General features: G+C 42.9%; 1 protein-coding gene across 2 annotated transcripts in view; it reads right to left on the reverse strand.

The window, feature by feature from the left end:
• Window positions 1–9,020: 9,020 nt before the first annotated feature.
• Window positions 9,021–17,228, reverse strand: part of APIP (APAF1 interacting protein) — a 50,393-nt gene continuing 42,185 nt past the window's right edge. The window contains exons 6-7 of one of the 2 annotated variants that reach the window (XM_030200792.1): window positions 12,071–12,238; window positions 9,021–10,535 (exon numbers count right to left, since the gene is read on the reverse strand). In XM_030200792.1, the coding sequence (XP_030056652.1) occupies window positions 10,436–10,535; window positions 12,071–12,238 (268 nt within the window). In that variant the 3' untranslated portion in view covers window positions 9,021–10,435. The other variant, XM_030200793.1, reaches the window with a different exon arrangement.

Raw genomic sequence — 17,228 nt, forward strand, 5'->3', positions numbered from 1 at the left:
TCATGTGGACAGGAATACTAAATTTCAATTGCTTGGCAACTAGAGATAGATCTTACGAGACAAATCTAATCAATTTCTTTGGCTAGGTGATTGGGGAGAGCACTAGATGTGATGCAATTAGATTTCAGCAAGGTCTTTGACATGGTTCCATATAGGTGACTCTTGCCACCACTCAATCTTTTTCTAACCCAATCAGTCACTTTGAGGTCATACCAAGGGTGCTCACTTTGAAAGGGTAGAGAGTTCACTCAAAGAATAAAAGTTTTACCAGGTGTGACATAGGGATCAGGTCTGGTTCTTTTCAACATTTGTATTAAGTGATACTGCAGAAGGACTATTGAGATACGATTACCTGTCTGTGGATGATACCAACACCTACAATAGGGTAGACTGGAAGGTGTAGCTAACGTGAGGAAAGATCTAGCAAAGCTTGAAGAATTGTCTAGAATTTGGCAGCTATGACTTAATGCTAATGAATGCAGACCAAGTATTTGGTCTGCAAAAACCCAAGGGGTCAGTATGGTATAGGAGCTGAAGTACTTCTAAGCATGAAAAAAAAAAAAGAGTTAAGATCTTTGGGTGATCTATCTGATGATCTTAAAGTGGCCAAACAGGTAGAAAAGGTGAAAGCAAGACCAGGCAAATGCTTGGGTGCACAGGGAGAGGAATGGCCAACAGGATAAAAAGAGGTGATAATGCTTCTGTTTAATTCTCTGGTGAGACCTCATTTAGAGTACTGTGTACAATTCTGGAGACTGCACCTTCAAAATGATATAAAGAGGATGGAGATGGGTCCACAGGGTGACTAGTAAAATGGTCTGTGGTCTTTATTATAAAACATAGGGGGAAAAAGACAAAAATCTCAATATGTATACTTTGGAAGCAAGCTGGGAGAGATGATAGTGCACGAGAGACCTCTTTCAACTGAAAGGAAGCTCTAGAACGAGGAGACATCGAATGAAAAGGGGAAACACTCAGGAGTAAGCTAAGGAAAGGGTGGTGGATGTGTGAAAACAGCTTCCAAGTGAAGGTAGCAGAAAGCAATGTATCTGAATTCAAGAAGGCATGGGACAAGCACCAAAGATCTATGAGGGAAAGGAAGGAATTGTAGAGTTTAGGAGTGGCTAAGATGGGAAAAACTGGTCTAGGCTGCCTAAGTTGGTCAAGGAGTAGGTTTTCAGGATATCCACAATGAATATGCATGAGATCAATTTGCATATACTTCTTACATTGATGCAAATCTGTTTCATATATATTCATTGTGGATATCCTGAAAACGTGATTGGCAAGGGGGATACTCCAGGACTTGGAAAACAGTGGCCTAGACAGGCTGTGGTATTTAACTGCCATTATTTTCTCCACTTTTAGGTTTCTTCTGCAGTTGTCTTATATTCTCTGTTTCTAAATAAATCAGCCAAGTCTAGTACAAGTTAGTGATACTTTACATCAGTAGCAATAAAGGATCTGTACAGGAGTTGCACATTCTGGGAAGCACTGCTTCAACATAACCCTTGTTAAAGTTGTTGTGGATAATTACCTAAACAATAGGCGTTAGACAGTATAATTGCCTAAATGCTGTGGAAGTGTTTTTGGATCTCTGAATGGTTACAAAGATGCCTTGGAGGCAATGGATAAAGCAGGAAGCTTTTCTAAGGTACAGTAAATCTTCTCTTGGAACCAAAACACCAAACAGACCTATTTCTCTTTTTCCATCCTCTCTAATTAGTTCATGCAAATTTCTCTTCAAATGTAAACAATCTTTCAGCAGGAAATTAGTTGAACATTCAGGGAGCACTACCAACTGATACACGGGCCTTTTAACAACAGTAGGCACCTACTATAGAGTGGTCATCTTTAAAGAGTCTTGCACATCTAAGCTATGTAACATTTCCATTTTATTTTACAACTCGGATGCTATTTAGTTTCCAGGCTTATGAAGAAATTATATTACAGGTGACTGGCAAATGCCACTAGACAATAAAATGCATGCGAAAGTTGTGAAATTGGGACAGGAAAAGTCTTCCAGCCCTTGAAAAGAAAGGTGTTTCCATCTGTAAATCATCTTTTACACATAGGAAAATGGCTTTTCTAAAATTACACAGCCGAATATAATATATTCTCTAAAATACACAATGCTACTCCTGGAGGAATTTTGTGCAACTGCGCAATGCAGAACACAGGATTTCCCCCACCTCTGCAGAATTCTGTGCAGGCAACTGCAACAGCTCAGCTTCCCTCCTCACAGACATGATCAAGAGGAGCAGCAGCACAGCTGCATATAGGGCTGTGTCCTCCTCCTTGGTCGCTTTGTCCCTGTTCCTTCAAACTATGTGGCTATAAGGAAGCCTACGTGGTTCTAAGGCAGTGTCTCCCAAGTTTAGTCCTGGAGTACCCGCTTGCCAGTCAGGTTTTCAGGATATCTACAGTGAATATTCATGAAAGATTTGTATATAATGGAGGCAGTGTATGCAAACCAAGTTCATGCAAATTGTGGATATCCTGAAAACCTGACTTGCAGAGTGGTACTCCAGGACTGGACTTAGGAAACACTGTTCTAAGGAATAGTCAGGCAAAGGAGGATACAGCTTGATATGCAGCTGTGCTCTTCCTTCTCTTGCATTGCCATGAGAGGTGGGTGAGGGGTACTGGCTGAAGAAAAGTGGATGGGGTGAGGTGTGCTATGAGGAGGCTGGAGCACCACAAGCGGGAGATGTCAGGAGAAAGATCGATGTGGGTGAGTAGGGAACGGCAAACAGTTATGGGGAAGAATAGATCTTAGAGGATTGTAGCCTCCTTTCCACAAGTTATAGGCCTCATGGACAAATATGTCCATTTGGTAACCGGGGATCAGTTACAACCAAGTGAGGTAAGATGTTCTCTCTCCAGCATTGGGTCCATCATTAAGCTCCAGTGGTAGAGGACCCTGCCTCTGCAAACTGCTTGACTCTGCTTAAAGAACTGATATATGGCACTAGTTCTACTTTGTTTTATTATTTTTATGGATTTTAGAAATATGTTGTTTTCTGTCTTTGTATTGTACTTGATATTATATTGCGTATGTATATTTGTAACACATCTTGATCACTGGAATGTATGGGCTATAAATCATTTTAAAATAACCTAATGTAAGGCTGCCAACTGGAGCCAGATTTGCAGAACAGGGTTGACCGAGTCCTGGGTTTACCCTAGTGCATGCTGGGACTAGTAGTCTTGATTTTCGTAGGTTATGCAATGTGGAAATCAGAAAAAGTCCCTGCATGCAACAGGATAAACCCAGGACCGGATCAACCCTATCCTGCAAATCTGAATCCAGTTGGCAGTCTTAACCTAAGGTCCTTCTTGGAAACCACTGGTTCTGTTCTTAAGAGACCTGAGAATTCTGCTGAGGATCTGCACAATGGACACCTGTCCTCCTCTGATTATGAGTTATCCTGGACTATTTATTTACTCATTAGGATTTACTTACCACCTTTTTGAAGGAATTCACTCAAGGCAGTGTACAGTAAGAATAGATCAAACATGAGCAATAGGCAATTACAGCAGTAAAAATATTCAAGTAACAATACAAAATATGGCATGGTATACTACTTGCAATGACAACACAATACGTAACAGAACATTATAAAATATTATCTCAGTTAGGCTAGAAGTGGATAAACATGTCCCGCTGCAGTGTGTGCAGCCTGAGTCAATCCTTGTGTGTGTGAGTGAGATTAACAAGTTAGTTACTTCTTCCGTTAAAGGCTTGGTTGAAGAGCCAAGCTTTCACCTGCTTCCTGAAGTACACAGTCTTGTGTTAAGCAGAGCCTTTCAGGAAATGCATTCCAGAGTGTGGGGGCTACTCAGGAGAAGGCTCACTTGCGGGTATCACATCTTGTAATATTTTTTGGAGAGGGTGTAGTTAGTGAAAGTCCTTGGGAGGACCTTAGTGTCCTTGGCAGTGTATGGAGGATCATCTTATTCTTCAGATACTTGGGGCCATTTCCTTTCAGGGCCTTGAAGATCAGACATAGAGTTTTAAATTTAGCCCAGTATTGTACTGGTAGCCAATGAAGTTGTTGCACAAATGGTGTGATGTGGTCACATCGCTTGCAACCTTCTATGAGTCTTGCTGCTGCATTCTGAATCAACTGGAGCTGGTGCAGGGCCCTTTGTAGTCAGACCATTGTATAGTGCATTGCAGTAATCCAGCCTTGATGTTACCATGGCATGCACAACTGGGTTAAGATTTACCTTCTCGATTTAAGGAGAGAGGCAGCGTAATCTGTAGACAGTGCACCTGGACAAGTTTCTTTCAATGGATATTTTGATAATTGTTTCAGGATTGTTTCCTAGTTACGCAGTTTCACTAAGGAGAAGTTAAAGAGACATATTTCCGATCTTGAGAAAGTTAGTGTTGTGCTGGAACCTCAAGTGAAGAACTTGCATGCCACTGGATTCATTGGGATTAAGGATAGTTTGTTTACACATTGGAGATTAAAAGTGATGGAGGATGTGGCAAGCTCTAGGAATCCGAGTTTCCTTCCCGTTATGCATTTGTTATTGCCTGAGATTCTTCTTAAGAAATAATTCTCAGAAATACTTAGTCTCAAATTCTGAAAGAATAGGTATTTCTAAATTATATATCTCACTGCTAATACTTCTTTGGCTAATGAAACTAAGGAGTATTTAGATATGGTGGTCAAAGCAGATTGGTAAATGACCTTTTACCAGTTTCAGAAAATTCACAAGACGTTATTGTTTCATTTGTTTCTGCGCAAGGTTAACAATTTGGTCTTTAAGCCCTACATTAGAAATAATAAAGGTAGTTACTACTGAAAACAACTGAATATGACATTCTGGAAAGGGGATTTCACCATGAAGATAAGATGGTGGGTGATAAAGGGTGAAATGAGAGTACTCCCTGTTTATATGGTAATACTGTAAAATCCTCTGGAAGTGGAAAGAATAGCTTACAGTACATTCATTTTTTGGGAGGAGGAGAGATGCTGCTGTTCTCTAGGGAAGATACAGTGAAATCTTAAGGCATTCAAGCATAGCGTCATGTCAAAAAGATGTTCTGAGGACCAGCGAGAAACAAGGCACAAAGCAGTTTTGTTTTTCCTGCACCGCATATCTCTTCATTCCCAATCAGAAATGGGAGATACTCTGCAAATATATCACAGCACTCCTGGGTCAGCATACCTGAGCAGCTGATTTGAGTGCTAGGAAATTGTATGGCAGGAGCTGCAAGCATGCAAAATCATCATCATCCAGCTCTCACTGGACAGAATAAGACACAGTGAAGATATATACACATTTTTGTAAATAAAACAAAAAAAATGGAACACAAATCTATCTACAACCGTATTTTCCAGGGGAGACAGCATTCTGTCAATGATTATTCAAAAGAAATATAACTAAATAAACACAGGTCCGGGCACCCACTCATTCTTTTCCCAGAGCATTTTGTTTAGTTGATCGGTTGATGCATTAAGGAACGTTTTTAGAAATGAAATAAATGAGTATGGCGTTGCAAGGCACACCAGCATCAGCTCAGCACACAGGGCTGCATTCAGGTGAAGCTTAATCAGTATTTATTTATTTAATACATTTATACCCCACATTTTCTCACTAGTTGTAGGCTCAATGTGGCTTACACAGAACTGTAGGGTAGGCTTCAAAAAAGCCCAACTAAAAGTAATAATAGGCATATATGAATCATTTAAACAACAAAGAATAACAAGGGTAATGCAAGGTAATAGGGTCCATGAATATTGCTGAATCCAGAAAGAAGTAAGATTAGGTTGAGTGGGGTAGAGCGGACAGATGTGAAGCATTTGTTTACACTTTCTAACAATAATAGAACCAGGGGACACAAGATGAAATTAGAATGTGGTAGGTTTAAAACAAATTGGAGAAAGTTTTTCTTTACTCAGCGCGTAGTTAGACTCTGGAACTCATTGCCAGTGAAGGTAGTGACGGCAGCTGGCCTTGCTGAGTTCAAAGGGGGTCTGCACAGATTCCTGAAGGAAAAGTCCATTGATCGTTATTAAATTTTGGTTTTTTTGCCAGATTCTTGGGGCCTGGATTGGCCGCTGTCGGAGACAGAGTGCTGGGCTTGATGGACCTTTGGTCTTTTCCCAGCGTGGCGGTGCTTATGTGAGTCTGGGAAGTAAGCCTTCTTGAACAGGATGGTCTTCAATAATTTTCTGAAATTTAAATAGTTCTGAGTTGATTTTAAGGATTTGGGTAAAGCATTCCATAGTTGTGTACCTATGAAGGAGAAGATGGAGGCGTAAGTAGATTTGTATTTAAGGCCAAAGCAGTCTGGATAGTGTAAATTAAGGTAGGATCGGGAGGAACTTGTACTTTCTGTGTGGCTAGATCATCTAGTACACTGTTGCATCTTGTGTCCCACTCGGAAAGAAAGTGGATAGAATCTGTAGTTGCTGACCATTGGTTGTCATACATCCTAGACCGTGGGAGAAAATCCGCCAGAAAAGTGGAGAACTCAAACGCCCCACCATAAAGACAATATTGCAGAAAAAGTGGGAGAGCGACCAAGGATACCAGAAACTGGAGGATGTTCAATAATAAACAGTTTTATTGATAATTTGAAGACTCTTCAGAAATAAGACTCTTCAAATTATCAATAAAACTGTTTATTATTGAACATCCTCCAGTTTCTGGTATCCTTGGTCGCTCTCCCACTTTTTCTGCAATATACATCCTAGACCAAAATTCCGTAGGATCTATTCGACCTCTTTTAGTCCGTGTTTTAGAGTCCGTGAGCTTGTACAGCGCATATATTACTACCATAATAAAATTACTATTGTCAATTAGGACCTACATATACTATTACAATATCAAAGATTCACTTTCTGGGGAAAGCACCTGGAACCCAGGTCCGTCACTTCTTTACAGACTTCAGAGCAGCAGAGGTGTTTTGCTTCAGCCCTCTCCTTCCAGGCTGCCTGCAGGAAGGATGTGGGAAAGGGATGAGACTGGAGCAGAGCACAAAAACAGTCACTCAACTCCTGAACTCAGTCCCTCTTCTCCTATTGGTCCTGCACCTGGCCTGCCCACTCCTTCCCCAGCAACACTGTTACAGGTCTTTTTTTTTTTTATCTAAAAATTACTGGAGTATATAGTAGTATATTTGTCAAAGATAAGCAGGTAACAGGCAGATAAAGGATAACCCTGAGAGGCAAGATGGCCGATCAGAGCAGACGCATGTGTCTGAGCTCCTGACTTACCAGGCCGTTGAACGTTAGGAGGTTCGTTTCCTTGTGCAGGACATGGGGAAGCGGAAAGGAAAACCCAGAGAGTCGGCCTCCTTACTCCCTGGGAGTGTTCCCTCCTCGCGACAAACGGTTCTGGAACAATTCGGGGTTCAGCCACTGATCATGCGGCAACCCGCCACAGAATGCTCCGCAATAACATCGCCGGAGACCAGCGAGGAGGCGTTATCGCTTAGTCCGCCTGGGAACATCAATCCTCCACAACCAGGAAGTAGAGTGATCCCGACGGTGAGAGCGGAAGGGACGTCCGAAGTGGCTGATTTTCCCCTGCCCTCAGGAGGCCTCGACGGTGGTCTTTCCCCAATCGTAGCGGAACAGCAAAAGTGTTTGATGACTTCTACCCCTTCTCCGATGAGCAATACCCTGGTTTTATTGGAGGTAAAAAAACCTAAAGTAGTAACTTTAGATGCCCTATGGGATGTTATCCAGGGAATGAACGCTATGCTTTCTCAAGTAACGAGTAACTTTTCACAAAATATTGATACATTAAAGCACCAGCAAAATCAACTTGTGGACAATTTTCAAACTCAAGCAGTGCAAATTGAGTCTTTGAGAACTGAACTTTCCACTTTAAAAAATTTTGCGGGAAATGTGGCGAAGGACAGAGAGATTCTGGCACGGAAGCTAGAATTTCTTGAGAACCAGGGGAAAAAAAACAACTTGAGGTTTATTAATTTTCCCAAATCGCCATTAATTTCAGCTATGGACATGTTAAGAAAATACTTTAGAGAAATTCTGGGTATACCAGCAGAGGGATTTCCGCCTATTACCCGAACACAGTACATAACTGGGAGAACAGTGAATCCGCTGAACCTTCAGCCACAGCAACCAGAATTTAATATTACAGAGTTTCTTGAAAACTCATTGGAACTAATTACGGAAAGAACTACTCTTATTGTTTCATTTGCACTGGAAATGGATAAAACAAATGTCTTTAAGCTTTATTTTAAATTTTTGAACAGTAAATTTCTTGGGCATACCGTTCGAATTTTTCCAGATTTAAACAGAGAGACTCAAGCTCGTCGGCGAGAGTTCCTCGGTTTAAAATCCAAAATTTTGGCTTTGGGAGGATTGTTTAAATTAGTTTTTCCTTGTCGTTGTATAATAACATTACAATCTGTTACATATATGTTTATGGATCCCAAGAAATTGAAGGAATTTTTGATTTCAAAAGAAAGTGTAACATGTTCGACCCAGGTAACCTAATAGGGTAGAAGGACTCGCTGAAGTCTGGCTGCGGATTGCCTCTTTGATCCTGCTCTAATTAGTTTTTGTTCTTTTTTCTTTCTATTATTTTTACCTTGTATCTTGTCTCAAGTTGTTGTGGTCTAAATGAAACTAATATTTTCCAATAAGTTTGTTATTTTACTATATTTCTGTATCCAACATTTATTGTTTTAATAGATGGATGTTTAAATGAAAAATAATAAATAAATAAATAAAAAAAAAGGATAACCCTGAAAAGTACCATAAGTACTGCCAGCATGGGACAGTGGCAGACAAAGAGTTCAGCACTTCAAGCTATGCTATTTTTATTGATTTGTCCCAGAACATGGGCCTGGGATCTTCAGTGCTCCTAAATCATCATGATGAGCTACTATTAACTGGTATGCATTGTTTCACCGCTCACGCCTCCCCCCCCCCCCTCAAAACACGTATCTGCTACATGCTTGAAGGCCTCTCCAAACTCTCACCCCACTCAGAATCTCAAACATGTGTCCAAAATGCTGCTGGTAATGCCTAATAGCAGTAAAGATTCTTTGTAAAACAAGACCACCACCGCCACTACTGCAAGTGAGAAGTACTGCCATTTTATTCAGTTCTTGCAACTCAATCTGAAAGTCAGAAGAATTTTGGGCATAAAAAAAACACTTTATTTAAAATTAATCCATAGCACAATATTAAAACTGAAAAATTACTAGTGTCTACAGCAGCACAAAACAGACGGTTCAATAGGAACTCCAGAAATAAGCCATTCAGTTGCTCAGCTATTTCTAAGAGATATTTATTCTTTAGACCTTTAAAATGATAGTCTCTGCCCATCATTATGAAGAGATTAAATTGGGATGCTGCATTGCTCTGTGGTATTGTCTCATCGAATCCGATTCAGGCACTCCACTCACACACAAAGCCCCAAAGTAGCAACAATTACAACTGTCTAAGGAAAGGAAATACTTAAAGAGAGGATGTGACCTAGGAAAAGGACTTAGGAGGAATCAATAGCACCAAGAAGCCCCTGGAATGAAATTCTAAAGACCCAAGTCAGCACTGCTGCTTGGAATGTGCTGAAATTACCTTTACAATTATTTTAATGGATATAACTTATGGTAATAATATGAATTAAATAATTTAGGCTTTTATCCTAATGCAACAGCATCAAGGGATTGTCGGTGACTTCCAGTGAAGAAAACAATTCACTAGAATTTAATCGCCAATGTTTTAAAAAGCAACATTCTCATATGAAAATTACAAAGACATATGCAGCAAATCACAAGAACAGATTAATACCAAGCATGTGATGCCATTTTGAAATGACTGAGGACTAACTGGGATAAATGGTAAACTGGAACTCTTTACAGTAAACTCCTTACTGTATGTATGTGTGCGGGTGGGTGTAGTCATGCAATCTTTATCTAGTAGAATGTTATTACAATTTGTTCTCAAGATAAATCTTTTAAGGTTTTGCTTAAAGTGATGAATCCTTAGAATGACCCCTGTTCACTCTGCAAAGGAAGCCACAGTTGATCAATGACACACACATGGCCATCCAGTGCTCATCTGATGATTTCACCTTTCATTGTCTTTGATACTGATAAATACTCATGTTGGGCTGACCAGCCTGTGGATTCTTTTTGTCCTTAATTTCAGGAGCACACATATGCCAAAATCTTTAGGATGCTTAGTCGTGAATTACCAAGTCTCCTCTGCTGTTTCCCCAGTGGTGACAGCAATATAAAAAGGAAGGCTTTTAACATCTATAATACACACTGGAAGGAAACAAGCAGCCAGAGAATACTCAATATTAAGAAATTTGCTGTAACAGAGCCCCACCATCCAACTGTAATACAAAAACATTTCCCTGTTTTTAGCATCCTGCTGTTTCTGGACCAAAAAGAGAAAATGTTTAATGTCTAAAGTGTGTCATGACTGAATTATACGATTCCTTTTTCTTCAGTAGGATCTTCAGAAGGGTCCAGTCCATGCTGCTTCATCTGTACTGCGATATCAAAGAGGTAATCGTAACATTCGCACCTGCAGGACAGAGAAATCTATGAGATAAAGCAGAAGCTGAAATTCTTACACCTTCTGCTCAAACAATCAGCAGCCTCAGCCAGGCTGATGTCCCTGAGCCATCCCTTTCTCTTCTTGTTACAAGGGCTGTATATCATTTAAGTAGAAGAAATTCAGCAAATGAAAACATAACAAAGATTTTAATGAGCACAGGTGTCCTAGTATATGTAGTATTTAACAGGTGAAAACCAGATGAAACATACCTAATGCACTCTGGGTAACACTAAATCAAACTGCGACAAGAATTTACTGACTTTACTACAACACAAATGTCATTCATTTTTTCCCGGTTTAAAAAGGCCCAAAACATCAACTTATAATTTGTCTCAATCAAAATAAACCATACACCTAAAATATTTTTTGGATCTTTCTCTAAAGAAGACTGCTAAATGTTTTTTCCAAATCAAGCAAAGTTTTCACTTTCAAAGCATAATCATCCGTTCTTTTTCTGAGGTTTTCAAGTTCAGCAAAATCGATTTTTAAACTGAACAGATATAGTGGTGTTTCATCATGTCCTGTTAAATTGCACTGGCTTCCCATAACTTTAAAAAAAAAAAAATCAGGTTTAAACAGTTTGTTAAGTTTTTTCAAATTTTATATGGCTTCATGTCTGACTTGTTAATTACGGTAACATGAGAGACAGAAACAACTAATTTTATCCTCACTGTTTTGTGAGAGAACTCGGTTTCAGAAGATTTTTAGCTCTTTCTCCCCTGTATTAGGATTTCTTTATGGAGTTCTTTACCTCTTGTTATTAGGTCAGGTAATAGCTGTCTTAGCTTTAGGAAAAGGTTAAAAACTTTTCTATTTCCAAAGACAGTTATATGACTTAGCATTACTATTTTGTATCCCTTAACTGTCCAAGGGCCCTCTTTACTAAGCTGCATTATAGGCGCATTAGCATCTCTAACGCTCGTTAACCATTTACGCATATCTACAATATCCCTGTAGGTGCCTACACAGCGCACGCGCCTTAGTAAACAAAGCCCTAAATGACTGTTCTCATCTTGTGTTATACTCAAGATGTAAACAGCACTGAACCCTGAAAACGGGACTTTAGCGGTATACAAGATTTGTTTTGATTTAATGTAACAATCACTCCCACTATCTCAATATAGGTTTCTTCTTATGTAGGGATTCTCCACTTTAGTACTCCAAGTACAGAACAAGTCCATATCAAGATGTGGGAGTGACTTTTATATATTTTTGAACCTGAGAACCTCAGAAAGCAGACCAATCATTAAGCTTTGAAAGTGAAGATTTGGCTAAAATGGATTTTCCAGTACACGCAATCCCCTTCAATAAAAATCTAAGAAGTATTTAAAAGGTATTTAGATGTATGATTTATTATTCTATTTGAGACAAATCCTAAGCTGTTATTCTGGGCATTTTTTGATGCTGATGAAACGTAAGCTGGCTTTCAAATATTTTAGAGAGGATTACTTTTCCTAGCATGTTCTATTATTTTCTACTGTCATGGTCTCACTCGTGCTCACATGGTCTTTGCCTTCTGCCAGGTTTCTCCCCACACGTAAACTCCGTGACGCCGAACCAGTACAGCACAGGAGTCTGGGTATTCATTCATTGCACGGGCCATGCGCTCCTTCAGGTCCTTCTCTTCTGGTGTATTCTCAATAATAGGGACAACAAGCACATCATCATACCTAAAAAGGACAGGAAAACTGCTGGTGAGCACAGTACCAGAAGCCACACTGTCTCCGCACTGGCTACTGTGCTTGCATTTTCACATGCCCAGATGATCACATAGTCTGAATACTGCAATGGGCCCTTTCTCATCAGAAATCCAGGAATATGTACCAAACAGCAGCAGCAACAGCAGAAGCCTGATTTTAGTAAATTATATTGTTCATGGCTTTCTTAATTTTTTTTCTTGTTCTCTTATTTCTTATATTTTCTGCACTTTTTGCAACAAAATAAAATACGATCACAACATATGCTCGGTTACCATTCCCCACCCAAGGGACTTTTTTTTTTTTTTTTTAGAACTACTCTCTTGTTGTGATTTTTAAGTTCTCTCTCTCTCACCAAAATGAAAGCCCTTTAGAAACCTTGGCAGGACTGGTCCAAGCAATGGAATCTATCAGATGACAGAATATTCAATATCACCCTCAATGTGTATAGTACAAAGAGAATTTTGTTATTTACACTGAAACAGTCTACTCCACATCACGACATGTTCTTGCAATCTGAATAGTCCAGACCAGCCCATATTGACAGAAATGCAATAAAGTCACTGAAATCAATACTCCCTGTATAATATCCTGTCCTGTGCTTTAAAACCCTCTGCTTAGTGTGTGGCGGCAGCAAATAGAATGTTGGGTATTATTAGGAAAAGAATAGAAAACAAAAATGAGACTGTTACAAGTGTGACCGCACCTTGAATACTGGTACAATTCTCACCGTATCTCAAAGAATATATAGTGGAATCAGACAAGGTACAGAGAAGGGTGATGAAAATGATAAAGGGGATGGGACGCCTTCCCTATGAGAAAAGGCTGAAGTGGCTAGGGCTCTTCAGTTTGGAGAAAAGATGGCTGACGGGAGATATGATGGAGGTCTATAAAAGGGAAAATTAGGTTCTTACCTTGGTAATTTTCTTTCCTTTAGTCATAGCAGATGAAGCCATTACGTATGGGTTATGTCCATCAACCAGCAGGGGAGATAGAGAGCACTCAAACTTTCACAGTGTCCTCTTGGCCAGCTAGCTCCACTGCCTCTTCAGTATTTGAAGCTTCCAAAGCAGTATGGCAAACCGCAATGGGAATCACAAGAGCTTTCCTCACAGCGAACGATGGCCCGTCACATGGGCATGAACTCATAAAGGAGGGAATGCACATCCTCCTGGAGGGAATAAACTCATCCTCCTTATTGTATAAGTGGAGAGGAACACACGCGCCTCCTGGAGGGAATCACACATCCTCCCAACACACTGGAGGGAATGAACTCATCCTCCTATTTATAGAACTGGAGGGGAACACACGCACCTCCTGGAGGGAATGAACACATCCTCCTAAATTTAAACTGAACATGAATCCTGAAGATTGTTTTCCAACTTTCTCCCAAGGAAGGAACTTCAGGAAATTAGAACAGAACCTGAAAAACAGATTCACAGCATACAGACAATCATACAGGGAGGGCTCATGGCTTCATCTGCTATGACTAAAGGAAAGAAAATTACCAAGGTAAGAACCTAATTTTCCCTTCCTTGTCATCAAGCAGATGAAGCCATTACGTATGGGATGTAACAAAGCAATCCCTAGATAGGGTGGGAACAAGCCACACCACGCGCTAGCACTTGTGCACCAAACGCGCATCCCTCCTGGCAGCCACATCCAGCCTGTAATGTCGGGCAAAGGAGAGCTTAGAAGCCCATGTTGCTGCACTGCATATCTCTTGAAGAGCGAGTGCTCCAGTTTCAGCCCAAGAGGAAGAAATCGCTCTAGTAGAATGTGCCTTAAAGGCTACAGGCGGAACCCTGCCGGCCAGCAGATAAGCTGAAAAGATAGTTTCTTTGAGCCAGCGGGCAATAGTGGCTTTAGACGCTGGAGACCCTCTGCGAGAACCGGATAGCAAAACAAACAGATGATCAGAAGTCCTGAAAGAGTTAGTAACTCGCAGATACTGCAGCAGAGTCCTGCGCACATCCAAAAGGTGCAGCTGCCCAAAAGATTCTGGAAACTCTTCCTCTGAAAAAGAGGGCAAGAAAATAGGCTGGTTAAGTGAAAGGCTGAAACCACCTTAGGCATAAAGGAAGGCACGGTCCGAACCGTGACTCCGGACTCTGAAAATTGCAGAAATGGGTCTCTACAGGACAGCGCCTGGAGCTCTGACACCCGTCTCGCCGAGGTAATGGCCACCAGAAAAACGGCCTTCAGTGTCAAGTCTTTCTCCGATGCTCGCCGAAGCGGCTCAAAAGGAGATGCCTGCAGGGTTTTCAAAACTAGCCCCAGGTTCCAAGCTGGACAGGGTGCTCGCACTGGAGGTCGGAGCCGAAGCACCCCTCTAAGAAACCGTGCCACATCTGGGTGAGCAGCCAAAGACACGCCTTCCACCTTACCACGAAGGGAGGCCAACGCTGCCACCTGCACCCGCAGGGAATTATAGGCCAAGCCTTTTGTACACCTTCCTGCAAAAAGTCCAGAATCGGCGAGACAGGAGCCCGCATTGGAACAATGGCTCTGGAAGCACACCAAGACTCAAACAGGCACCAAATCCTGGCATAAGCCACGGAAGTGGACCGCTTGCGGGCTTGCAGGAGAGTTGAAATAACTTTATTGGAATAACCTTTATCCCTCAATTGCGCCCTCTCAATAGCCATGCCGTAAGACCAAAGCGGCCGGCGTCCTCCATGGCTACCGGTCCCTGAGTCAACAAGTTCGGTACCAGAGGTAACGGCAGAGGAGCCTCCAGGAGCATCTGTCGGAGGTCTGCATACCAAGGTCTCCTTGGCCAATCCGGGGCGATGAGGACCACTTCTCCTGGGTGCAGCCGAATCCGCAAGAGCAGGCGCCCTATCAAGGGCCATGGGGGAAACACATAAAGTAGACCCGGAGGCCAGGGTTGAGCCAAGGCATCCAACCCTGCCGAGCGAGGATCTCTCCGTCTGCTGAAGAAGCACGGGACTTTGGTATTGGCACTTGTCGCCATTAGATCCATCACAGGCTTGCCCCATTTGGCACAGATCTGCAGGAATACTTCGTCTGCCAGATTCCATTCTGCTGGATCGATCTGATGCCTGCTCAGATAATCGGCCTGCACATTGCTCTGACCTGCAATATGAGCTGCCGACAGACACTGAAGATGCAGCTCGGCCCAGTGGCAAATCAGTTCGGCCTGTGCGGCTAGTGCTCTGCACCTTGTTCCGCCTTGTCGATTTATATAGGCCACTGTTGTCGTGTTGTCCGACATCACTCTGACAGCCAATCCTTCCAGGGTCACTTGAAAGGCCAGAAGCGCCTGAAACACCGCTTTCAACTCTAGGCGGTTGATGGACCACTCCGACTCCTCGGGTGTCCATAGACCCTGGGCATGCTTCCCCTTGCAGTGTGCGCCCCAGCCCTTCAGGATGGCATCTGTTACCACTAGGCACCAAACGGGGAGCGTCAGCGACATTCCTCGCCGCAGCATGCTGTCCGAGAGACACCACTCCATGCTGAGACGGGCCGCAGGGAGCCAAGTAAGTCTGCATTGGTAATCCTGAGAAATAGGAGACCATCTCCGGAGTAGGGAATACTGTAGAGGTCTCAGGTGCGCTCTCGCCCAGGGTACCACTTCCATCATGGCTGTCATCGATCCCAGCAGCTGGACAATGTCCCAAGCTCACGGGCGGGGCATCCTCAGGAGCAGACGGACCTGATTCTGAAGCTTGCACCGCCTTAGCTCGGGTAGGAACACATAGCCCAAGACTGTGTCGAACCTAGCCCCCAAAAACTCTAGATTGTGAAGGGGACAGGTGACTTTTGGCCATATTGACGACCCAGCCTAGAGATTGCAGTACTGAGACCACTCTGGCTGTAGCTTGTAAGCTCTCTGTTGCAGAGTCTGCTCTGATGAGCCAGTCGTCTAGGTACGGCTGAACCCTGATACCTTCTCGCCTGAGAAAAGCAGCTACTACCACCATTACCTTCGAAAAGGTTCAGGGAGCTGTGGCGAGGCCAAAAGGCAAGGCCCTGAACTGGAAATGTTTTCCCAACACCGCAAACCTCAGAAACTTCTGGTGCGGGGGCCAAATCAGAATGTGCAAGTAAGCTTCTTTCAGGTCTAGAGACGTGAGAAACTCTCCTGGCTGAACCGCCACAATGACGGAGCGCAGGGATTCTATGTGGAAATGCCACACTCTCAAGGACTTGTTCACTTCTTTTAAGTCCAGAATAGGGCGAAAGGACCCACCTTTTCGCGGCACCACAAAGTAGATGGAGTATCGGCCGTAGCCTTGCTCGGCGGGAGGCACCAGGGTCACTGCCCCTAACTGAATCAGACCTTGTAAAGTCTCCTCCACCGCCGCCCGTTTGACGGCAGAACCGCATCGGGACTCCACAAACACGTCTCTTACTGGGGCGTTGAATTCTATTCTGTATCCATCTCTGATCAGGTCCAGAACCCACTGATCTGAGGAAATCTTGGCCCACTCCTCGACAAAGAGGGAAAGCCGTCCTCCGATGACAGGCATCGAGGAGAGGGCCGGCGCACCATCATTGAGAGGGTCGCCCCTGAACTCCTGGTCTTGAGCCACCGGCTGCAGAACGCTTGTCCGAGTGAAAGGAGTTCCTCTGCTGACCACGGGCACGAGAAGTGAACCCAGCAGAACGCCCCGGGCGGTACCTTCTAGCTTCACGGAAGCGAGGTCTGTACGAGGAGTGGACCGCCTGGCCCTTAGAGGAAGGCCTCTGCCTATCTTCGGGCAAGCGCTGGGGTTTTGGATCACCCAGGCCTTTCACAATTTTTCTCTAACTCCTCACCAAATAGGAGAAGTCCTTGAAAAGGCAACTTCACCAACCTTTGCTTAGAGGCCATGTCCGCTGCCCAGTGTCGTAGCCACAGACGACGGCGAGCCGCCACTTGCTACTGCCATTTGTTTAGCCGAAGCTCTGACAAGGTCATAAAGGGCATCAGCCAGAAAGGACAAGGCCACCT

Source organism: Microcaecilia unicolor, chromosome 4 (genome assembly GCF_901765095.1).
Source record: "Microcaecilia unicolor chromosome 4, aMicUni1.1, whole genome shotgun sequence".
Lineage (NCBI taxonomy): Eukaryota > Metazoa > Chordata > Amphibia > Gymnophiona > Siphonopidae > Microcaecilia > Microcaecilia unicolor.